The sequence below is a fragment of the Juglans regia genome, chromosome 7 (assembly GCF_001411555.2).
Source record: "Juglans regia cultivar Chandler chromosome 7, Walnut 2.0, whole genome shotgun sequence".
NCBI classification, from domain to species: domain Eukaryota; kingdom Viridiplantae; phylum Streptophyta; class Magnoliopsida; order Fagales; family Juglandaceae; genus Juglans; species Juglans regia.
In genome coordinates, this window is record NC_049907.1 from 39,268,829 (window position 1) to 39,294,601 (window position 25,773).

The window sequence follows — 25,773 nt, forward strand, 5'->3', positions numbered from 1 at the left end:
TTCTTGATCCGCAAAACATCGATGAGCCAGATAACAGACTTCATAGAACCTGAGTCATGCATGTATGATGTATCAGAAATTAGGTTTGCGATTTCACAGTGTTTGAGCGAATTGGACATGCAAAAAGAACATGAACCCAAACCCAATGCAGAGAGAGAGAGAGAGAGAGAGAGAGAGAGAGAGAGGAGAGGCGAAATGAGAGGGAAGTAAGCGGTCAGATTGTCGAGAGAGGTTTGCAGCAAGAAAAACAGTACTTGGGACGAGATATTGGCGCGCATCTTTAACTGCTTCCACGTCACCGACTTACCCGTTTAAGTTTTTTTCATGGAAAATTTGACATATTCATTACATTTTTCAGCAACAAGAAAACTTATTATAACAACAATTTCAAAACATTGAGAAAATTCTTCCATTGCAAAAAAAGAAAAAAGAAAAAAAAAGAGATAAATAAAAAAGATTTGAATAAAATAATTAGGGGATTTTTTTAATCAATTGTTTTTCCAATAAGGATGCTTGGCAGATGTAAAAAAAAAAATTAAAACACGTCATGTGATAATTTTGCATTGTTTCACAAAAAATATTTTAAATTATATTCTCTTTTTTTTTTGGAAAGGAATGTCCCAAGTGTTTTGAGTTTTATCATTACAATATAAATTTTGTTTTCTTCTGAATAGTGCAACAAATTTGTAAATTCAAAAAAACTTTTGCCTTTCATGACAAAGATCAATATTTTACGAAAAAATATAGATAGTATGTTATGTGCTTTGTAGATTCGTGAATGGTTCTTTTTCCCTCAACCAACTTTTATTTTGTGTTTCATCTAGATCTATTTGCAGATACGATTCTTCTAGATCATTGTACATATATTGTATACTTAGTTTGAACCCCCATTTTCAACCGTACGTCATATCTTTGCTGTGGATTTATATAAAACAAAACTTTCCTATCGAGCAAGTAATTACAATGACAACATTTGATTAGTTGAAATTTCAGAGATATACCAAACTTTTTTTCTAATGTGCACTTTCTTATTTTTTAAAAAAAAAAAGTTTAAAGATTTAAAATATCTAAACCATTCCTTGCAAAAATTCATAATTATATTACTACAACGAAATATAAAAAGTCTAAAACGATTCTTATGTTCCCAAAGAGGAGGAGATGGATGACAAAGATAAGAAAAAATAAAGAAAAACAGGATTTATTTATTTATTTATTTATTATTATTTTTTTTTTTTATACTTGTTTACAATAAGTATAAAAAGATTGTTCATATATGTTTTTTGTAAACATTTTGGAATGATACAAAAAAATTTAAATCCCTTTTTTTTTTTGAGTGGGGGAGGAGGGTTTCGAATTCCAAACTTTCATTTTGAAATATGGGGCCGGGTTATGTCAATCAGACCATATGCCTTTGACCAAAACTTGATACTAGTATTTTATACAAACCTTTCTCATTCATCCCAACCTCTCTGAGGACACAAGAAATTTTTTACACTTTTCCGGTTTTGCTACAATAATATAATTATAATTGTTTTACAAATAATGTGCGTCTACTCACTCCATATTTGACATGCATCTGAAATCTGAATTCACATGACATGGGAATAATTTATTTTTAAAACCGAATATATAACATACAAATCGAATTAGAAGGATAAGTACTCTATTTTTAAAGAAAACATTGACTTTTAACGGGAATAAGTAAAAACTAAATGCCTACTACCCAAAAAATAACAAAATATACAAATCCAACAATAATCAATATGTACAAAAAAAAAAAAAAAATAAATATAAATTTTAAACCGGCCACCTGTTGGAAAAAACACCAACCAAAATTTACAACCCCAAAAAACAAAACTTAAAGATATACAAACTCTAGCTAAAGCAACCTGAAACACATGATACATTCGGAAAATATAAATTTATGTACACATGCTCAAATAAATGCCAACCAAAATATACAAACTGGAAAAAAATAAACTGAAAGATATAAAAAAGTCCAAAGCAGATTGAACTCCAAAGGGAAAAATTGGGAGCAAACTATACATGTTGAAAGGCATTCAAACCTCTAAGCAGCATAATCTCGCAAATAAAAAAACTCACCAAAACTTTTTTTTTTGGGGGGGAGACAAAAAGAGAAATGAATAAAAATGTTCTCATAAGCACACATTTTTAATTTTTTTCTTTCTTTTTTTCTAAACACTTGCTTAAATGCCTTAAAGCTTATTAAAAGACCAAGTACAAATGGCAAACCCAAAATATACAAATCGAACAGCATAAAAAATTATGATCAACATGCAAAAAATATAATTTTTTCCTAAAAAATGGAAAAAATTCTGAACTTTCTGCAAGGAACACATAAACAAACAAGAATAAACAAAGGGGAAAAGTGCAACAGAATATTATAACATGAAAAACATAATGGAAGAAAAGTTTTTTTTTTCATGGCCAAAGCTTAAAAAAAAACTGATTCACTGTTCTAAAAAAATATATTACCAATCCATTTGGCCAAAATATTAGCACAAAGAAAATAAAACGGGTATGAAACTGAAAAGCCATAAACAAACCTCAAAGCAACTTAAATGGGCGTGAAATGGGGTGTGTAGTTGTCCTTGATGAAGGGCACATTCCTCGCAATTCGGACAGCAACATCCGGCCTCAGGAATTCCTGAAATAATAATGCGCTGTTCTATTTTGATATATATTTGATAATGGATGAAGAATGCAACTGTCGAAATTGCAACCATGTGTCCTCCGGCCATCTCAAAACAGAAAAGCGAATTATTTATTCAGCAACTCATTTTCAAAATTATTTCAAGGAGCTATATATATAATACTCTCTGCTGAGAGAAGCCACAGTTTACAAACATAACCTCCATTAACAGAACCTTTCTATCTTTATTATAATATAAAATAACAAAAGCAAAACCTCAATATAATTTAATTCATTGCTAAACTGTCATAGATACAAAAACCATAAACTCATAATATAAGATGAATAACCAGAAACCATCTTAAATCACATGTAAAAAAAAATTATAATCCTCGTTCTGACATTTTCCAACCAAAAAGAAACAACTTTGAACGAAAAAGTAAAGAGGAAGAAGATAAAAATAATAGTTGAACCTCACTAATTGATCTCTATGATGCTTAATGTATCAATTAAAAAAATAATTCCAATAATATGATATAAAAGATACTAACAACAAGATAGAAATCCACAAAAGTGGAAAATGACCAGTTTTTGTATAAAATTCCAAACCAAAAAATTCTAACCTCAACATAATTTAATCCATATATTGTTGAACTGTCACAGATACAAAACTATAAACTCATAATATAAAAGGAACAACCTGTTAGGATATATGTGGAGACTGGTTTTGGAGCAGATAAAATGTTTGCTGAAAGTTGATTCGAGCCAAAGTTCGCTCGACATACCGCTTGAGCGAATCTCAATCCGAGAGTCCCGCTCGAGTCCCACTTGACACTTCGCTCGAGCGAGACACAAACCCTAGTGTTCGCTCGACACTCCACTTGAGCTAATGTTCATTTTGCTATTCGCTCGAGGTGCGCTCGACACGCCGCTCGAACAAAGTATGCAGTTTTGCCAGATTAGGGTTTACAACGCCACTCACTATATATATGTCATATTAGACTTGTGTTGGATCGCATTAAGCATATTTTGAAAGAGAACAATTGTTTAGTGAGTGCATATTGTGTGAGAGAGCAAAAAGTCCTAGAGAGTGTGAGTTGAGATTGAGTGATTGTAATCTCCTCTGGTTAATAAGATTTCTGCAGCTCTGTGAACGTAGGTAATTTGCCGAACCACGTATATTGTGCGTCGTGTTCTTGATTGTGTTGTTTTTACTTTATTTGCTATTGTTGGTGTGTGTGTTTGCATAACATTTTTCACAACAACTAATATCAAAAGCTAATGTCGGATTTGAAGGAGAATGATAGCTGGAGATAAAGTGAATGCATCCAGGATCGAGAAGTTCGATTGCACTGATTTTGGGTACTGAAAAATACAGATCGAGGAGTATCTCTATGGGAAGAGGCTCCACCTTCCATTGTTGGGAAAGAAGCCGGAGAGCATGGCTGATGTTGAGTGGACCCTATTAGATCGACAGGTTCTAGGTCTTGTTCGGCTAACTTTGTCCTGAATAGTGGCACACAATATCAGTAAGGAGAGACCCACGGTGGATCTCATGGCGATTTTGTCAGGTATGTATGAAAAGTCTTCTACGAACAATACGATGCACTTGGTGAAGAAATTGTTCAATCTGAAGATGTCTGAAGTTATGTCTGTAGCCCAACACTTGAATAAATTCAATACGATCACAAATCAATTGTCTTCTGTAGAGATTGAGTTTGATGATGAGATCAAAGCGTTGATTCTGTTGGCATCGTTGCCAAATAGTTGAGAGGTCATGATGATGGTTGTGAGTAGTTTAGCAGGCAAGGCAAAATTGAACTACGATGACATACGTGACATGGTGCTTGCTGAAGAGGTACGTATGAGAGACTTGGGTGAGTCCTTGGGTTCTGGATCGGCCTTGATTGTTGATAATATAGGCAGAGGACATGACAGGTAAAGCTCCAAGAGTAGGGAAAGAGCAAGATAAGATCTAGGCAGCAGATCACATGCTGAAGTTGTGGCAAGCCGGGCCACATCAAGAGAAATTGCAGGAATCAAGAAAGTTCTAATGATGATGCTGTGAATGTAGTGGCAGATAAAATTCATGATGCCTTACTCCTTGCAGTACACAGTCCGATTGATGATTGGGTGTTGGATTCAAGGTCTTCGTTCCATAGCACCTCATATCGAGAAATCATGCAGAATTATGTTACTAGTGATTTTGGGAAGATGCATACGGCTGATGGAGAGACATTGGATGTAGTGGGAGTGGGTGATGTGCACATCACACTTTCAAACAGGAGCTTGTGGACTTCACATCAAGTCAGACATGTTCCAAATTTGAAGAAAAATCTGATCTCTGTGGGACAGCTTGATGACAGCGATTTTGCAGTAGCGTTCTCTAGAGGAGCTTGGAAATCACTAAGGGTGCGCTGGTCCTAGCGCATGGTAAGAGATCTAACTCTTTGTATTTAACATCAGGGTCCAATGATGTGCAGAGAAATACAAGAATGTAAAATTACAGGCTTGATCGCGCGAAACCTGTGAGGAAGCCAAATGGAGTCAGCATTGTCGTTCCTTATGAAAGCTTGGGAAAGTTGGCTAAGGTTGCCAAGATCGGCTCGAGACCGGATACTTCTGGTGCAGTGGGAGTTGTGAGTTACCTTGTGGATGTGCTGACTAAGGGCGATGTATGTGGAAGACTGAAATCAGGCTTGACTTTAGTGCGTCTTCTAGCTTGAAGACGGGAGTTGTGAGCTGCAGAGATGATAGGACTTGGCTAGAAACAGTGACTGGCATGTGGAGACCCAGTTTCCAAGTGGGAGATTGTTGGGGTATATGTGGAGACTGGTTTTGGAGCTGAAAAAGTGTTTGCTGAAAGTTGGCTTGAGCCAAAGTTCGCTTAACGTCGCTCGACACCGCTCGAGCAAAGCTCAAGTCCAAGAGTCCCGCTCGAGTGAGTGTCGAGCGAACACTAGGGTTTGTGTCTCGCTCGACACTTGCTCGAGTCAATATTCATTTGGTTGTTCGCTCGAGGTGTGCTCGACACGCCGCTTGAGCAAAGTCTTCTTCAGCTCAAAACAGTTTGAAGTTTTGGATGTGGAGCTGCTTAGCGTTCAGGACTGTCAAAGGAGGAGCATCGGTTTTTACTTTGATGTTGTGTGCAATTAAGTGATGGGACTATATTGTTCCTATATAAGTATCTCTTTATTTTCTTAAATAGACATGTCATCTTCGTTGTAAGGCATTTGAATGAAGAAATGGCATCTTCATTGTAAGGTTTCTTAATTCTTACTTGGAACAAAAACGGATTAATTTGTCTGGAAGTGAAGTATTTATCATGTATTTAACAAAGTATAAACAAATTGTTTGTTGATAAGGGTGTAACCTTGTATGTATATGATTGACTGAAGCAGGGGAAAATATTGATTTCATATTAATTCTCAAATGACATTCAAGAAGGTTATGTCATTTTTAATCGACATTTTTCTGCCCCAAATTTGTGAGATTCTTGGTTGTATATGTTCAAGTTAAATATACATTTTTTACACAACTGTTTGAATGAATTTTGCAATTGAGATTCTAAGACTTTTTGCAGATACTTTTTTTGCACAATTGTTTGAATGAATTTTGCATTTGTGATTTTGAAGACTTTTTGCTTTGCCTTAGACTGCCTCTCTATTAGCCAATGATGTTTAAAAGATCTCACACAGACATTTGCGCAGGACAACCAACTCGATGGTTTGGGATTAACACCAAAGAATAAATATCTTATCAAAGAACCTGATGGATTGACAGAAACATAATATGAACATAATTTTTAATATATAAACATTGCTTCCATATATAAGGTCCAAATCAAGCAAAAGGAAATTTTCCATTGAATGTATTGTCCGACACCTCTCTTCCATTCATGATTTCGTGGCACAAAAGCAAATGTACACTTTAGGAATCACATTCATGTACTCCCAATTCATGAGGAATCACAACACAGGGTCTCCACAACCCGCCAATACACAAAATCTATACACAAATTTGAACGCCTACAAACCATCGAGATTATATAAACATTGGAAACACCTCTGAACCAAACGACAAAAGTACTTGATTTTCCTTTGAAATCCCACATCAACTCACACTGCCATTTCTAAACTTTCTCCAACACAACAGCTTCAACTACTCCAAGCTCCCAATCTCGGACATAGAGATGATAGCGTTACAGTCTGTGGAGTACACTTCATGTGGCACCTAAAAATAAACGGAAACAAAATTTTTCCTTTACTTCATCCATTTTCTCAACAAACAAGCAAATCTTTAAATTGAAAGAATTTTCAAATCACAAATTTCATTTTCCTCGAACTCTAAAGTTAAACAAAAGCTCTAACACAAAATTCCACATACCTTCCACTATATCGATCCAAAAATATCCCCACCTCGTCACGTCCCAAAATCATAGAAATGGCGTCAAAGAAGAAGAAAAACTTCAATGGAAAAAGGGAGAAAATATCACGAAAAAGATTGACCTTAGTTTCTCAACTACTTCATTTTAACTCTACGTTTTCGCACTCTAAAGCAAGAGAGAGAGAGAGAGAAAAAAAAACTCGAGCAAAAGTGTCATCATGCTAATTGGAACACATGTGCATTTTATGATTATCAGTGTTATGGTTCCAACTATTTTTATTGCATTTTTTTTTCTTTTTGTCTTGAAAATCTAGTGCTTAATGTTTCCAGATCGTATAACAAGAACCACCAAAACCTCATATAAGAGCATAAAATTGATGTATATGAATGAGAACAGCACACTAAAATTGAAAAAGTAGATAGATATTGAAGTGGCGTAGAAACTAAATTAGATCAATCAATTCTTGGCAAAATAGGAAGACATTGCAAGAATGCACTGCACTATGTTAACCTAGCTTTTTATTTGCTAAACAACTATAAAATAGAAGCCACAAATATAAACAACTATGTTAAATGCGCTCTCTAGGAATCCTGATTTAGTAGTATTAGCTTTTAAGAAATAATCTGGGTATCAGCCGGTTCATGGGTGCACACCCCGACACCTTAGCTTTTAACTATATTTGTTTTCTTTTAGACGTGTAACCACCTTGATGTTGTGTTGTAGTTTGTGAAGATGCGATGTTTTATGGATTTTTGTACCTTCCGGAGAGGTTGTGGTGAAGTTTGTGTAATGGGTTTGATGATCAAGAGATTATGCACACAACACAATCAATGATATTACTCCAAACAAAATCCCAGCCAGAATAAATAAAACCAATGGACCAAGGTATCCATTGTGTTTTTAAGCTTAAAAGAACACAACCAACTTATAAATAATCTTATAGAAGTGAAAGAGAAGATGCTGAGTTCAATTACATAATATATGGGAGTAATAATGAGAGGGAGGGAAAAATTGGCAATAATAATGCCTCCATTTGCTTTCCTTAGGATCAAAATTGATAATTTTCTTTCTCTATTGCTCTTCAAGCATTAAACTAGGAATAGCTTGCATGATATGAACATGACTACACAACATGACTATATCTAATATTAGTCTTTCACAAAATTCTAGATTGTTGAATCAAACGAAGATTTTTTTGGTACATGATCTACTATGAAAACTGAACCATTAATCTGACTCCACTTCTCTTCATGAGTTTCCTATTCTCTCTTCATTTTTATTGCACCACTGTGGCATTGATACTTCCCATCCACTACCATTGGAAAATTCTAAATTCGCCTATAAACAAGCTTATCTTTTGAAAGCCATTGGTAGCATTTAGTGGGAAGGTGAGGGACAACCATTCATAGTCCAACAAGATTAGGTATATATCATTTGATACGTATTTCAATAACTTCTTTCATTACCTCAAAAATCTACCCTTTCACCTAATTCCCCTGAGTTGAGACCCAATAGCAATACATGATAAATAACAATATCCTACCACTTACATATATAGATGATCTATATATTGTTTCTTTTTCACTTGAGCTATATATGAGTTTAAAAACATAACAATGCCATTTTGCATTTTCTGTAACTCACTTTAGCTATATCTAAGTTTAAAAACATAACAAAACATATGTGAGTTTAAAGATCATCACATCAACCATTAACTTCAAGAAAGCATTTAACTTTTCTCTTTAGCCATTCAACTCCACTATAACAATCAATTTCGATCAGGAATTACATATTTTTATTTGTAAAGACTACTAAACAATGATGTCCTTTTGGAAAGTTTGTATTTTCTGCCAATGATATAACAATATGGGTCAAATTTTGACTTCTAAACAACACATGATAGATGACTTTGTTGCGCACTTAATCCAAACTCCCCTCAACCGAACATGTAGAATAAATTCACTGAGACCAAACAACATCAGTCCTACGGGTTCACACCAACTAGAGAGCTTTATTCGAAAGGAAAATATTATTGGAGTTACCTAGTGGAGTCACACAGGGGAGTCACCTCTCTCAAAGAGCTTCCCTTTGGTAGAGAACAATTAAAGCCACCTCAGCATCACAAAGCACAGAGATCTCATGTGCTTTCTTCAACAACCTAAACATTCTCTTTGAGAAAGTGAACGTTCGTAGGTGGCGCTGGGCCGAGGGATCTGTTGTGGGGTGGCGTTGGGCAAGCGATGCAAAGTGGGTGCTGGGGCGACATGGGATGTGTAAATTCGGCGGGCGAAGAAGGAGGAATGACGGGTGGCGCAAGACAGAGTGATGGCCGTCGCGGGGTGATGCTGGGCAGGTGGGATGGCTTCTACGAACGAATTCGAAATGCATTGGGGGTAATTGTTTGGGCAAAAAATGAAAAAGAAAAGAAAAGCGAAGACAACTAAAGTGTGCTACAGATCAACCGTGAATAGTGGTTGATCCGTAGAAGAACTCAACATAAAAATATGCACAAAAACCAAACCACAGTCCAAAGTCCCTGCAAAGTACAAACCACGAAATCAGATCAATTAAATAAAAAAATAAAAAAAGAATAAACTTTTTAATTGAAGACATATACAAACTTCAAACCAGCATGATCTTCAGACCAAAAACTAGAAAAAAAACAAAAACAAAAAAAAAGAGGAAAAAATAGGAGAGAAACACATTGTTAGCACAAAAAAAAAAAAAAAAGAGAAACACAAAGATTAAAGAAAATCCGAACTATACAGATTTTGTTTAAAAACCAAACCGATCGACAAAGCAGATAAAAACATCCACGAAAAGCAGCCCACAGTCCAAAATTCCTGCAAAAAAAAATCAGGATCAATTAAAGAAAAAAAGAAGAGACAATAACACAATGACACGCAAACCAAAAAATAGAAAAAATGAAGAGAAACACACTGTTAGCATAGAAAAAGAAGAAGAGAAACACAAAAATTAAAGAAAATCCGAACTGTACAAATTTTGTTCAGAAACCGAATGAAAAAAAATAAAAAGACAATAACACAATGACATGCAAACCAAAAAAATGAAATCCATACATTTTTTTTTCAAAAAACAAACATGCAAAGAAAAAAAAAAAGAAAAGAAAACAAAAATGCAAAAACAAAAACAAAAAATTACCCTCTTCTTCAAAAGCAACGAGAGAGAGACGGGAAAATACCAATTTTTTTTGCTTAAGGGGTAGTTGAGCCAAAATCAGTGCTTACTGGTGGTGGTTCTCAGTATTGGGGTTGCTTTGGTGGTGAGGCTCATGATGGTGTTGCCTGAAAAGTGCGACGAGGTTGGGCGTGAGTTTTGATGGATGAACCGAAGGGCTAAAACGGTAGCCAATTGGCTCCCTTGTGCTGGTCAAAAAACGAAATCCATACATTTTTTTTTCAAAAAACAAACATACAAAAAAAAAAAAAAATCATAAAACAAACATGCAAAAAAAAAAAATCCATTTTCTTCAAAAGAAACGAGAGAGAGATGGGAAAAAACCAATTTTTTTGCTTAAGGGGTAGTTGAGCCGAAATCAGTGGCTGGTGGCGGTGGTTTTTAGCGTTAGGGTTGCTTTGGTGATGAGGCTCACGATGGCATTGTCGTGAAAAGTGCGACGGGGCTAGGTGTGAGTTTTGATGGAGGAACCAAAGGGCCGAAACAGTGGCCAATTGGCTTCCTGGTGTTGTTTTCATCTTGCGACAGCCGTGCTTGGGTCGGCATGACGGTGGCGAGGGGGCTAGCGTTGCTAAGGTGGTGATGGGGGTTGTAGTGGTCGTGCACAATGCGGTGGAGCAAAACAAAACAAAATGGCAAACGATGATGGGGAGAGAGGAGGGTGAGAGCCCAACGGGGAGCGGGGAGAGAGAGAGAGAGAGAGAGAGAGAGAGAGAGAGAGAGAGAGAGAGAGAGAGAGAGAGAGAGAGATGAAATGACACACATCTGACATTTCTTCCCAGCTGAATCCACATCTGATTCATTTACACAAAAGATAAATAAATCCTGCTTTTCACGGCTTGATAGCCCTTATTATAATAGAATATATAAAATGGTGTTAAAATTTAATTTGTCAAGACGGACTTAGAATTGTGACACTTGTCCAGGAGATAATTTTTGGAGTTCCACTTCCCCACCAATTTCTCTTTTTAAATTATTAAGAGCATTTTCATTCTGGTCTGCATATCTCCTTTATCCCTATAATTTAGGAAAAATTTTAGGATTTTGAACAAAAACCCCTCCCCATCTCAATCCTTATTTTAAGGTTAGGGTTTACAGTTCGTACAAGAATTCCCCATATTTGGAGAACGATTGTACATCCCATCGTCCCAAATCCCATTCGATTTTCCCTTTGTCCCGCGTCTTCTTCTCTCTCAATTGGCCCCTCCCTTGCAATGTAGCACCAACGATCGCAACCTGTCCATTGGCAATTTTTGTAAGTGAAATTTGGTTTCTTCAAAATCGTATGTTTCTCTCTTCCAGATTTTTCTTCTATTTTTTTCCTATCTCTCTCGTTTCTGTTTTTCTCTTCCCATTTTTCTTCCTCCCGACACCATGATCAAGGTAGAATAGAAGATTGTTTGCCTACAACTCTTTCTACATCGGCGATCTCTTCGCTGTTTGGCTGCTGAGAAAGTTTAGATGCTTTCACCAAGATTTTTTTTTTAGTTTGTCACTTTCGTTTACAATTTTGATTTTGGGCTTTGTTTGAGGAAACTGCTTCTCATTTTTTTGCGTGCTGAGCTTTGTCTGTTTATGTTTTTGGCTGTGTTGACTGTTTGGCTGTCGGGAAAGTGAAAGCACGGATTTTTTTTTTAAAGTTTGTTTCTCTCATTGCTGTCCAACCGTCTTTCTTGATCGATCAATTCATTGAGGCTTTCGATTGTGGCTTTTTGAGGATTTGGTGCGTGGAATTTTTAGCTATGTATGTTTTTAGCTGTATTGACTGTTTGGCTGCCGAGAAAGTGATGATGCTTTCACATAGATTTTTTTTTTTTAAGTTTGTTTCTCTCATTGCTGTCCAACCGTTTTTCTTGATCGATCCATTCATTGAGGCTTGCAAGTGTGGCCTTTTGAAGATTTGGTGCATTCGGTTTTTGGCTCTGTATGTTTTTGGCTGTGTTGACTGTTTGGCTACTGAAAAAGTGATGATACTTTCACACGAATTTTTTTTTAGTTTGTTTCTCTCATTGCCGTCTAACCATTTTTCTTGATCAATCCATTCATTGAGGCTTGCAATTGTGGGTTTTTTAGGATTTGGTGAGTTGGGAATCTGGTTTTGAGGTGAATTTAGTGGAGTTTGTGGTTATGAAATGGGCGAATCATTGTTTGTGGTTATCCATTCATTAAGTTTGTCTGTATGTTTTTGACTGTGTTGGGTTAATTTATTGCATATCTGAATTGCTTTTTTGATATCCAAAAAATGCATTGTCAATTCCTTAAACCAATTCACTTTCATTGCTCTTTCCATGGGTAATTTGTTCTGTGTTGTTGGGTCCTATGCAGTGTTTCGTATCTCTCGTTGACGGGGCAATTATTAGGCTGTGATGATGGTGTTATAGTGCGGGTTAATTCACAAGTGTTAATGAGGCCCCATCGATATGTCGGGGTAATCATCACCCGGATGGCCATATTGCTTTTTATGGTACTTTCCACAAAATGCAATTGGGGTTCGGGTGGGGTTTTGCAGCCATTTGATGTGAATGGCTCCTTACTTACGCATGCTGCCAATATTTCCACCATTCTGAGTCTCATTTATTTATACATTCGATATAAATGCATTGGATGAGAATGTTCTTATTTAGCATTATTGTGATTTGCATGCTGTTTGGTTATTGTTTTGTGTGAATATGTGAATTGGTCAGTTCTGTTACATTGCTTTTTATTGTTTTATTGTTTTGTGTTATGTTGTAGTAGAGAAGTAATGTGTAAATTAAACCTCCTCGGCTGTGATGATGACAAAGCCTTGTGGTGATATAGGAAATTTATGGTCATTTCCTCAATGGCTAGGTAACTCGAACAGTCAATAAGTAGTGACAACCGGTTGTTATAGCCATGAGAGGGTGGCCAAATTTCGCAGATGTCACCATTCGGTTCCTGAGTCGGCGATGAAAAAATCCAAAACTTCATAGTTACATGTCTAACATTTCAATGCATTTTTAAAGATGGATTCATAAGATCCTGGACATATGTACTTCACCAACCTCCTAAGTCAAGATTCTCAACTAGACTCCACTTAGGGTGGGTTAAGTGGAAACTCTCCTATGATTGTTGATGACTCTCCACCATTACCTCATAACTATCCTATCGGCGTTAGGAAATCAGACATGGGTGCAAACTTCACCTGTGAAGAAGACAAGTTATTTGTCTCCGCATAACTTAATTGTAACCTTAATGCCGTCCAGGGAACAGACCAAAAACATTCCCAACTTTGAAATTTTTTTTGAATACTTATAGCAATTTAAAGAAACCACAAATGACTGGACTATAAAATCTTTAATACGTCGGTGGTCGGTTATTCAAAAGGAGACAAATAAATTTTGTGTGAAACTAGCCCAGGTTGAATCAAAGTGGTATGACCGAATAAAACAAGGTAGATTATCCATAATCTTACTTGTTTTACGAATAATTAATTTTTTTCTACACTAGTTTAACATAAATTTTTTTGTTTATATGCAAGTTTGACAAGGCCAAGGTTATGTACCAATCGCTAGAGAAATGTTCCTTCCAGTTCGAACATTGTTGGCACCTATTGAAGAACCAACCTAAATGGAAGACGATGTCCCCGTCCTCGACCCCAACTCAATGTTCGAGTGCCACGGTAGATTCAGTTTTGGATCTCGAGGCGGATAATGTGATGGATAATGACGTGATCGAATTGGACTGACCAATGAGAAGGAAAGCTGAGAAAGGAAAATGAAAGGCTCAAGGCACGTCAGCACAGGAGATTGTTGTGCTCAGCAAGCTGGAGTATATGCTTTTGGAGGAGTCACGTGCTCAGAGGAAAGAGTATTTTTGCCTCAAGCTGTAAAGATGGAGTACTATAAGGAAAAAATGTAAATAAAATCCATCTAAAAGATGAAATACTGAGGTTGGAGGCCGAGAAAATGGAAAATGACAAGAAAAAAGAGTTAAATAAAATCCGACAAGAGGACGAAAGACTGAAGTTGGAGGCGGAGAAACTAGCACTCGCCCAAAAGGAAGTGGATCAGTGCATTATGATGATGAACGTGAGTGCCATGCCAGGACTGCAGCGATTATATTTTCAAGAACTGCAAAGGGAAATCATGGTGAGATGCAATGCTGCAGCACATTTGGATTGATTAAATTTTTTTGTAAAAAGTTTATTTATTTATTTTCTATTTTAGACAATGATGGATGACAATATTATTGATACTAAGACAGTTTAATTTTTATTTGGATTGTGTAAATTGATATTTTGAAATAAGGAAATTGGCCATTATAATTTCATAATATTACATATTACCTCAAATACAGTCACTATTAACATGAAGGAAATGCAAATGGAAATTTATTAACTCAAATATAGTTTATACTAACATGAAGGAAATACAAATTGAAATTTGATTAACTCAAATATAGTCACTATAACATGAAAGAAATATCAATAAATTATGCGACATGTCTACTGTTGAGAATATAATAACAATTGATGTTCAATTAGATATGCTTGGAGCTGATGATGTGCCAAGCTGTCTCTAATATGATGATGACGCTGGATGAAGTCCGTAAGCTCAATTGTATGATTGCACGATAGTTCATGGACTACTTCATCATCAAGTTGATCATACTCAATGTTTGGACCCTCACTATCATCACGTTTTTCTTCAATGATCATATTATGTAGAATAATACATGTTTTCATTATATTTGTTAGTTCCTTGAATTTGAACATTCGGGAAGATCCACGAATGATTGCAAATCGTTATTGAAGTACCCCGAATGCACACTCGACATATTTTCTTGCGGATTCTTGTGCTTTCACAAAAATTTTCTTCTTATTCCCTTGTGGTGATGAAATCGTCTTCACAAAAGTTCACCACTTGGAATAAATACCATCTGCAAGGTAATACCTCATCTGGTAGTGGTTGCCATTGATTATGTAATTAACTGGAGGAGCACGCTCTTGGAAAAGTTTTGTGAAAATATAAGATCTCTCTAGCACATTAATGTCGTTATGTGAATTTGACATACCAAAAAATACATGCCATATTCAGAGATCATATGGAGCAACTGCTTATAAAATAATAGTTGGTTCATGAGTGTGGCCGGAGTACATACCTTCCAGGCTGCAAGACAATTTTTTCACTTCCAATGCATGCAGTCAATACTTCCCAGCATTCCTGGGAATCCCCGTTGTTCACCAACCACAAGTAATCGAGCAATATCATTGGCATTTGGAGATCGTAAATATTCATTTGAAAAAATACTTATTATTGTCTCAGAATTTTCTAAGGCTCTCCATTGCGGTGCTTTTACCAATACTTATGTATTCATCTATAAAATCTCCAATAACCCCATATGCTAGCATTCTAAGTGTTGCGGTTATATTTTACATAGAAGATAAACCGAGTCTTCCGATATTATTTCTTCTATGGACGAAGTATAGTTCATAAGACTCTACCTTATTTAGAATACGGAGAAATAAGGGACGGCTTATCCGAAATCTCATTCGAAATAGATTAGAAAGATATACTGGATTTTCTGCGACATAATCGAGAAATAGGCGCTCGTCGCCTTGAATATGATCACGCTGAATAAATTTACGGCATTGGCGATTGCCACGATGCCTTGATAATTATCCATCGGCCTCATCATTAAGAACAACATCCAATTCATATTCAGAGGATAAGCATGTGGGCAATTTGTAAAAGAAGGTACGAGTCATTTGATGAAGAGAGTGGAAGATCAGGAGAGACTGTTGAATTTCGGTTCTTTAGATCAAATGAGACTTGAGTTTGTGAGAATGTGAATGAAAACATAATGCGTATTTATAGAAGAAAAAGTTACTGTTACATATAGGACAAAAAATGTTACCATTACAGAAATGACAAAAGATTATATCATCAATATGTGACTAGGTATTACCATTAGAGAAACTAATAAAGAGTAGATATTAAAAAATATCATCACGTTAAAAAATGCACATATTAAAAAAAATTACTATTTATATAATATGGATTTCGGTTTGAAAAATAATACTGTATCCTGTAGTCAAAATCGTATAAGTATTTAGTAGAATGTGATATTTGAAAAGAATATAATAAGACAAAAGAATTAGTAGTTAAGATTGTAAATAGAAGTGAGAGAAAAAAGTAATAAAAAAAATATTATTTAATAGAATTGAAATAGGAATGAGAAATGAGATGTATGAAACTTTTAAAAGATGAATAAAATTTAAAAAATATGATTTTTAGTTAAATTATAAAAAATTTTATGGAAAATTCGATGTGAATGTTATAAGAGACAAGAGCACTCCCAATGACTCTTGTAAACTCAACTTTTTGTAATATTTAAAGGAAATAGCTCAAAATAACCCTCCAATGAATTATGTATTTCATCTTTAAAATACAGTTTGTTACCGTACCACCGCTATATTTAGCATAAACTGTTCATAAATGTATAAATTTTTTATTCATTTCTCTCTCTTAGCTGCTACTTTTTTCTTTCACTGTAGAAACTAGAAAGTAAACTTTGTTGCCATTTCAGCCACAAGTTCCTTTCTTTCACTGCAAACCAAATGTCCGTTGGTGGTGCGCGTAGTTGTAGGTATATACCATGCTCTATTTTATTGAATTAATTTATATTTTAATTTAACTTATAAATTTAGATTAATTTAAAATAAAACATAATTATTTGATATTGTATATGAAAATATATTATAAATATCAAAATATATAAAAATATCATTAATAGTTAGAGAAAATATTTGAAGTGAATAAAAATGATTAAAAAGTATAATATTTAAATAATATGAAGAAAAAATAGATAAACTAATGTATAATATATTATAAAAATCAATATATAAAATAGAAAAAATAAATTTTGATGATATATTTTAAAAAATAAAATAAAAAATTCATTAAGAGTGCTCTTAGGGGATGCAGTAAACATCTAAAGTTTACACCCCTCGATAGAATACAGCCACGTCATGTTTTTCTTTGTTACAAATTTACAATAGTCTCAGTCACTCAAATACAACAGAATTCCATCTCAAGCCTTTGTCAAGCCCCTCTAAAACTGAATGCTCTCAGATGCTCTCTCTCCTCAAGCTGAAACTGAAGCACTTATCGCTCTCTCCTCAAGCGCTCTCTTCAGCCCAACTAGGAATGTTCGCTCGACTCTATTCACCGACCCGACCCGAAAAGCCGATATTCCGACCAGACCCAAAAAAAGTAAACTTCTGAATAAATAATTTCGGACTGAACATATTAACCGAATTCCGAATACGAATATATTTAAAAAAATCGTGTTTTTTCTCAATTCCGATTTTCCATGATAATTGACACTACCGTAATTTTAATTTGTGTAGGTCTACGGCAAGTATAACATAATCATGATGTGTCACTCTTCCATTAGAGGTGTAAAACTACCCAAGACACGACATCCCGTTCGAAAATTCTCTCTTATTGAAAAAGAAGACAGACTTGGGTTCCCCATGGTCCTGGGGCACCCCTTCTCGTCTTAAACTAGGGGTGCCTCCTAGTTTTTGCTCCAGTGGGGACGTGGCCCATCCCAGCACTCCCGGGTCTGTCCCTGTTTCCAGGAACGATGATTTTGTAAAAAAAAAAAAAAATTATGATGAAGTTCATGTTTTACAAATTACATGGCTGATTTCATGAGTTATTAAAAGAGAGATGAAAGAATAGAGTTTTATGATCGTGTAAACCAGTCAAAAAATACAGAACATGGAGGGTTATGATCAAGTAAATAAGAAAACGATACACTGACTCTCAAAGGATGGCAGGATCTTTGTATCTCTGAAAAATATTTTCAATATCTGCCATCACTTCTGGTGGCAAAGGCCGCTCAGTTATTAGAAAAGCATCAATGTCTTCCTTTAGCTGTTCGACAGAGGTTGCACCAATGATTGAGCTGGTCATGAATGGTCGATCTCGCGCAAAACCAAGAGCGAGCTGGACTGGAGTTAGTCCATGCTTCTTGGCCAACTCTAGATATTCTATCGTTGCTTCCTGTAATTGAGATGTGATGTCAACACTAGCATTCAACTGGCTGTGGTCTAAAGTTGAGAGTTATAAATAACAAGCAAAAGCAGGGCAACAACTTCCAAAAACTACAGCTTCTAATTGAGCCGTTTGCTTTAAATCATTTTCAATTTTTAGAGATTAGAAACCTAATGTGATGCAATGCAACTGCATGTTATATGACATGTTGAAGAGATATCACCAAATTAATTTGTTTACTTCACACTATTGAACAACATCGTGAGCTTTTTTTTTTAATTGATGAGGAACTCTGGAGATTGTGTAAATGCAGCATTTTCTTATTAGGTTAAACCCCAGAACTCGTCTACTGTGTCCATATCACATGGATCGGGTAAATCATCAACTTTTCATTGACGGGAAGTGGCCCCTATAATTCTGTTGCACCTAAGGTTCAACCTTAGATTTGGGGGAGCATACTATCAAGATCAACGCCCTTAACATTTGAGCCAACTCTAGGAGATTCATGACTTATTTTTCAGATTAAAAAAGTACATTTGATTTCTACATGATATCTATCACTACCAAATGCCATGATAGAATGATTACCGTACCCTGGCAACAGATTTGTTATATCTTTCCATGTAGCCGGGGAAGAGGTTCAGCCTTCCTTTTCGGGCAGGTTCAGAATTGCTATCTATATATTTACCGGTCAGTGATCCACCACCCAATGGAGAATAAGCCAGTAAACCAATATTGCAATTGTTTGGGTGGCACACTTCTACAAGATCAACTGCAAAGAATCAAGTGGACAGACAAAATCCACAGTAAGAGGCTGACATAACCAAGTCTGGAGAGAAATGAATTACATTTTACAAATGAACATATAAAATCTCCACTATACAATGAGTTATTTCCTCCTTAACCTTGCCTAAAGTTTCTAACTGGTTACCTATTTCTTAAGAGTGTGGTAAAGGTTATAGTCCCTTTCACTCAATAGTTTGAGCTAATATTAGTCCCTCTAATTATTTACTGCAGACTTTAATGCCAGACTAATATTAGTCCTTTAATATAGATAACGCAATTTGGATTAAAGTAAGATGAAGCAAAACTAGCATGAATTATCAGTTGATAAAACTTTGTTTTGGCAAAAAAAAAAAAAAAAAACCTTGAGTGCTTCAGACAATTATATAATTATACAAGGTGAGCCTCGTATACAAGATGAGCCTCGAGTGCTTCAGACATCATCAGCTGCCACATTGAGTAAATTCTTGGTAATGGCAACCATATTGACAAAAAACATTATCACCAAGAAATATTGGAGCCAACATGGTGAGATACCATAGCTTTAATTTACCAATTGTATACACTAACAAAAAACTTATTTACTTCCTAGAGTGGGCCAACTCATTTTTGGTATAATTATTGTCCCAATATGCACAAAGGTCCTACTGTTAGCAAATTATGGGGAAGAAAAAGGAAAAAACAGAATAAAGGACCTTTGCTGAATCTTACAACCATTCATAGTCTTCACATGCAATCTTAAATTCCAAGAGACTGAAACAAGACCAACTACATGCTGGAAGCAAGATTTATCTATCCCTAAAAGAAAAAGTATATGGCTGCAGGAAAGTCAAAGATTTAATTTAATCTTGAAATAACTATTTATATATATATATATATATATAAACTATTTGTAACATTTGAAACTTTAAAATGTTATGTTGAAAACAAATTACCATGTTGGCTTTTCTCTAATAACTATGTGAGATAGTGTGATAAAAGAACCAACCTTCAAAACGACATCTAACTAGCAAACTGTAGCTGTTTTGGATACTGACAATCTTTGGCAGCCCTTCAACTCTCGCTGCATGAACAAACTCCATCACTCCATATGAAGTCTCATTGGAGACACCAATGTAGCGTACCTAAATAGGCTCCAAAGCACAGACAGCAAAATACTTATTCAAGAGTAACAGTGACACTCCAGTTATTTGAAACAAACAATCCAATATTCCAATCGTTTACATTTCATTGCTTCTATAAGAAGAGTGCACATCCAGCTACCCAATCAATATGTATGTTCTCTTCCTTGTAACGCTTATTTGCTTATCAGTACATTCATCAGAAGAAGTAAACTCCGAACACTCCAATAATAACATGCTATTATCAAATTGACCACACGATAGATCTGGAGAAATTGGTTGTTTGCACAGAACCTAGCCTGTATTTCAGGATATACTACATGAACAGCTTTGAGAAGCCTGAGAGAAAAATTGAGTTCTTCATATTTGTTACCTTTCCTTCCTCAATAAGTTCTTGGAAAGCCCTCAGTTGCTCCACAAATGGCACGCTTGACCTCCATTTTGCAGGATCATACGAAAACTCACCAAACAATGCCACATAGCGATCTGGCCTGGATTGAAAAGAAAGCCATACTTTTCAGAAACCACACTAAAAGCCATTTTTAGTGAAATTTCCCTTCTTAAAAGCAAATAGCAGGCTTAATATGACTGCTCCCACATACACACTACACTGAAGGCACTGCAGTGTATTGTGAAGCTGTCATTTTCTCCAATTAATCTGATACAGGGAAGTAATCGGGAAATTTCACATTGATAGAAGGCGTCCAACTTGCTGAGAATGAATGCAAAAATAATAAAAAAAAAAAGTAAATAAATAACAGGTTCTTCAATTCCCCTAGATCCTCTTGCAACTTGCAGACATATTAAACAATTTAGAGATCGCATACATCACCAGAAAATCACAAATCATGTCAAGAAAATAGTATTCGCGCCTCTGCTTTTGAAGGCAAACTTAACTTACCAATGAATTTGCAATAAATCAATGTAATCGGTGCCGAGGCGCTTAAGGCTTTTCTCTACACTTTCTTTAATATTTGCAGCGTCGACCCGTAAAATCTTGGCATTGTCTCGTATATAACTTGACCGGTCTGAATAACCGCATACTTTTGTGGCCAAAATAACCTATCCATGAAAGATAATAGCTAGTAACTTAAAATCGCAAAAGCTTCTTATTCTTGCTCTCATGGTTATTGCAACATCGATCCACAAAACAATATTATACATTAAAAAACACAAAGCCCGCCTTAAGTAATCAAGATAAAAAGTTAAGAATAACGGATATGATCAAAGAAAATTACAACCAAAAAAAGCAATTTACTCACAAATAAGAGATTGAGCATCCATCAAAAACTACTAATACCTTGTCACGAGGTTGAGACTTGAGCCAGCTACCAATAAAGAGATCAGTTTTTCCTTGTGTCTCCTTCCTCATTGGAATTGGGTACTGCAAACAGAAAAGCAATTGGAGTGTCCCCAAACAAAAAGTGCGTGGGCATGGGTTAAGAGTCTTGAGAAATAACTCACAGCCTCGGCAGTGTCTAGAGCATTAATGCCACGCTCAAGTGCATAACTTAACATTCCATGAGCTTCTTTCTCTGTGTTTTGCTCTCCGAATGTCATCTGAGATGTTACATAGAATTGTAATACGGAACAGTCACCTCATCTTGAATTAAGAACAAATCCTTCTAATAAATTAGACCAAAAAAACTAGAGAGAGAGAGAGAGAGAGAGAGGGAGAGAGAGAGTTTTTACGGTTCCAAAAGTAATTTCGCTAATCACGAGGTCGGAGTCCCCGAGTTTCTTATACTGCAAGGCGCTCTTCTCGCCAAGTTTGGCGCAAATGCTCGTCCTCAGGGAGCCCCTCATCCTGCTTGTCCTCATTAGCGTTGTAGTTCCAACATGGCTACGCCTGAGGCCGAAACTGGAGTATAGGAAAGCAGGAGCTGCAGAGAAGCAGGTGGAGGTGGCGCTCGACAAGGCCATCGCGTGGAAGAATGGCCTTATCGGAACGGAGCCGTCCGTTCGAATTCAATCTCTTAAAAGACACTGCGTGCGTGTGACAGCGTCAGCCCCGAATTTGAAACGTGACCGACCAATCGTGTGTGGTTAGGGGTTACAAATAGGGTAGCAATTGCTGACACCAACTGTGAATCTACTATAAATATGATACAAAATTAATAACTTTGAATTTATTTTTAATGAATTCAGGTTAAAACGAATTGTACGTTAAAATATAATTGGATTAATAACGGATTAATTTATTTAACACAAAATTAATTTATTTTGATCTATTTAGATTTTATTTAAAAATTAAGATTTTATTATTATTAAGCTATAATATTGATATTTTTTAATATGTTTATATGTTTATTATTTTTATTGTTGAGAATATAATTTTAAATCTATGCTCATATTTATTATTATATAGTTTATAATTTTAATTTTATTATATTTCAAAATTTAAAAAATATTGATATATATATATATATATACTAGCAGTTGGGCAATGTGCGAGGCACATTTGCCCGGTTAAATGAAAAATAAGTTATTTTGTAAAATATAAACATGTTTTGTGTTAAAAAAAAAAAACATAATCATAAGCAAAATATTTTTTTTTATCTAGTGATTGAGGAAGTATTTTTTTAATAATGTTGTAAATTTTTTATTTTTTTAAAAATATTTATGATGATTAAAAAAGTACATGAAAAAAAAAGAACAGAAAGATAAAAAAATGAAATACACATTCAGGAAATATTTTCGGACTACTTTTTCGTTAGTTGTAGCAGTTCTCTTTAGTTAATTAAGAATATTATCATATTTAAACTATGTTAAAACTCTAATTATTTATATAGTTATACATTTTTTAAAAATATTTAACAAAATTTTATCATTTATTTAATGATGAAATATTAGTATTTAATAAATTAAATTTGATAATTTATTTATGATATAATATTTATATGTTAATTATCTATTTTAAAATAATTTAAATCAGTATTTAAATTTTTACTATTTAATTAAATTTGGAGAGTTATGATGAAGGGTTAGATTTAAATTTTAAAAAATTTCATTTTTATCTCGCTTTCTCTTTCTCCCTCTCTCACCTTTTTTTTTTACCTAGTGATTAAGGAATTGTTTTTTAATGATGTTGTGAATTTTTTATTTTTTTAAAAAATGTTTATGATGATTAAAAAAATACATGAAAAAAAAAAGTAAAATACACATTCAGGACATATTTTCATACTACTTTTTAGGTAGTAGTTCTCTTGTAATAATTTTTGTAATATTTTGTGGTGATTTTGTAAAGAGGATTGCTGTGAGGATGTAGAGATGGATGAAGAAGGGAAGCGTAAAATAAGAATACTGTTTATCATTGTTCATTACTGTTTATCTTACAATTAATCAGACGATACACACTTTTAAACATAAAGAGATATATATACGCATACATATATAAAAGGTTAATTGGCATCCTAGTATAGTAAGGTCGGCAATGACAGAAGCGTCAGATCTGCCAAATGACAGTAATTAATTAGTTCATATTTTTTTATTTTTACTATATAGATCGGCCACATCTGTCAAATTAAAGAAAAAAATAAAGTGTAATTTCGAATATTAAAATAGTCTAATGTATAAGAATAAAATTATTATTTATTTATATTCATAATTTATTATGAAATTTAAATTATATTAAAAATTCAAATTAATTAGATAGTTTTTTTCTCTTAAAAATGTACAGTAAAATTTCATCATTTATTTAATGATGAAAAATTAGTATTTTATAAATTAAAGTTGATTTTTAGTGTATGATATAATAAACAGTAATAGGATTTGCGAAAAGAACATGTGAAGAAAAAAAAAGCTTCTTTATTGTTCATTTAAAACTCAAAAATAAATATTTTTTTCCCACTTTTCCTTTCTTCCTCTCTCATTTCCTGCACGCGATTGCAGTATTACGTCACACATTGGCATTCACATGGACAAACAAAAAAAAAAGAGAGGAAAAAAAATATACTGTTCATACTGTTCATCATACTGTTGATGAACAGTAAGAGAATATGTGAAAAAACATGCGAAGAAAAAAAAAGTTATAGAGAATTTTTTATGAACTCAATTCTTGCACCTAACAAGTGAAAAGAGATGCGAAGAATTTATGTGATGGTGATAGTACTTCACTGCATAAATCGAAGCAATCCAACCGAAAAAAAAAAAAAGTAGTAAAATGAAGAGTTGATTTAAATCTTAAAAATTTTAATATTTTATAAATTAAATTTGATAATTTATTTATGATATGATATTTATATGTTAATTAATTAATTTAAATCAATATTTAAATTTTTATTATTAGATCAAATTTAGAAATTTATAATGAAGAATTAGATTTAAATATAAGAAATTTTAATATTTTATAAATTAAATTTAATAATTTATTTATGATATAATATTTATATAATATTTATTTATTTTAAATTAATTTAATCAGTGTTTAAATTTTTACCATTAGATCAAATTTAGAGATTATGATAAACGGTTGGATTTAAATCCAAAAATCTTCTTTTTCTCCTCACTTTCTATTTCTCCCTCTCTCTCTCCTTCCGCTCAGCCGCGTCCCGTGTCCTCCCTCTCTCACGCGATCTGCTCCCTCAAGCCACCATGCGCCACCGTGCGGTGTCACCGACCGCATCACTAGCTTCCCCTCACGCCGGCGATCAAAACCCACAGTCGAAGTCCCTTGGCATTTCCTCCTATCCCCGCGCATCTGCCCTCTCTCTCTCACCCGATCTCCTCCCTCAAGCAGCCCAAAGCCGTCGTGCGCCACCATCCGACGTAACCGACTACGTCACCAACTTCTCCTCATGCTGGCGAGGAAACCCTACCGTCGAAGTCTCCTTTGCTCCTCCCTCAGCCGCACGCGACCAACCTGAAATGGGTCTCGACGCACGGGTTTCTCCCCGTAGCGCCGCCGTTGGCCACTCCTACGCCACCGCACCACCAGCAGCAGCCTCGTCCTTCGTCGACGACCCCTCCTCTTCCTCCTTTTCTCCAGCCGAAGCCCCAGCTCCTGCCTTCTCTCTTCACGGATCTGTTGGTTTGTGATTTGTGTGTTGATTTTGTGATTTGAATAGAAATTTGTTCGGTAATTTTGTGATTTTGTGGTGAATTGTGAATTCTGTGAAAATTTATTTGGTAATTTTGTGATTTGTGAGGTTATTTTGTGGTGAATTTGCAAAGAGGGATGAAGGGAAAATTGTGAATTTGTTGTGAGGTAGAGAGAGACGTTATTTGTGTAGTTATTTTATGGTGAATTTGCAGAGAGGGACGTTATCTGTTGGTTTGTGATTTGTGTGATGAATTGTGAGGTAGAGAGCAACGCGAGTGGGGGAGAAATTGTAAATTAAGTTATTGTTTATTACTGTTGATGTCACTGTTCACAGAGCGATAGGCTCTTTTAAGTATAAGGAGATATACTCACGTTCCTCTTTGGGCAGGTATATCCTATAAAAGGGTGTATCGGAGACCAATATGAAAATAACACCTCGGCTAAACACATCATCTAAATCTAAATCTGGCCGCACCATAGCAAGGGCAAAATAGCAAATTACAGAAATCTCTTTCTTCTTCCCCACATTCTATGCCCCTCTCTCTCTCTCTCTCTCTCTCTCTCTC

The 25,773-nt window shown here is 34.9% G+C and overlaps 1 protein-coding gene across 1 annotated transcript; it reads right to left on the reverse strand.

Annotated features, from left to right (window-relative positions):
- Positions 1 to 17,891: 17,891 nt before the first annotated feature.
- LOC109007179 (protein tas-like) lies at positions 17,892 to 22,237 on the reverse strand. Its single transcript, XM_018986749.2, has 8 exons — positions 21,859 to 22,237; positions 21,631 to 21,726; positions 21,467 to 21,550; positions 21,068 to 21,228; positions 20,540 to 20,657; positions 20,034 to 20,169; positions 18,856 to 19,034; positions 17,892 to 18,271 (listed from the first exon to the last, which is right to left on the reverse strand). The coding sequence occupies exons 1-8, from the start codon at positions 22,087 to 22,089 to the stop codon at positions 18,032 to 18,034; spliced, it is 1,245 nt and encodes a 414-aa protein (XP_018842294.1). The 5' UTR covers positions 22,090 to 22,237; the 3' UTR covers positions 17,892 to 18,031.
- Positions 22,238 to 25,773: the final 3,536 nt, after the last annotated feature.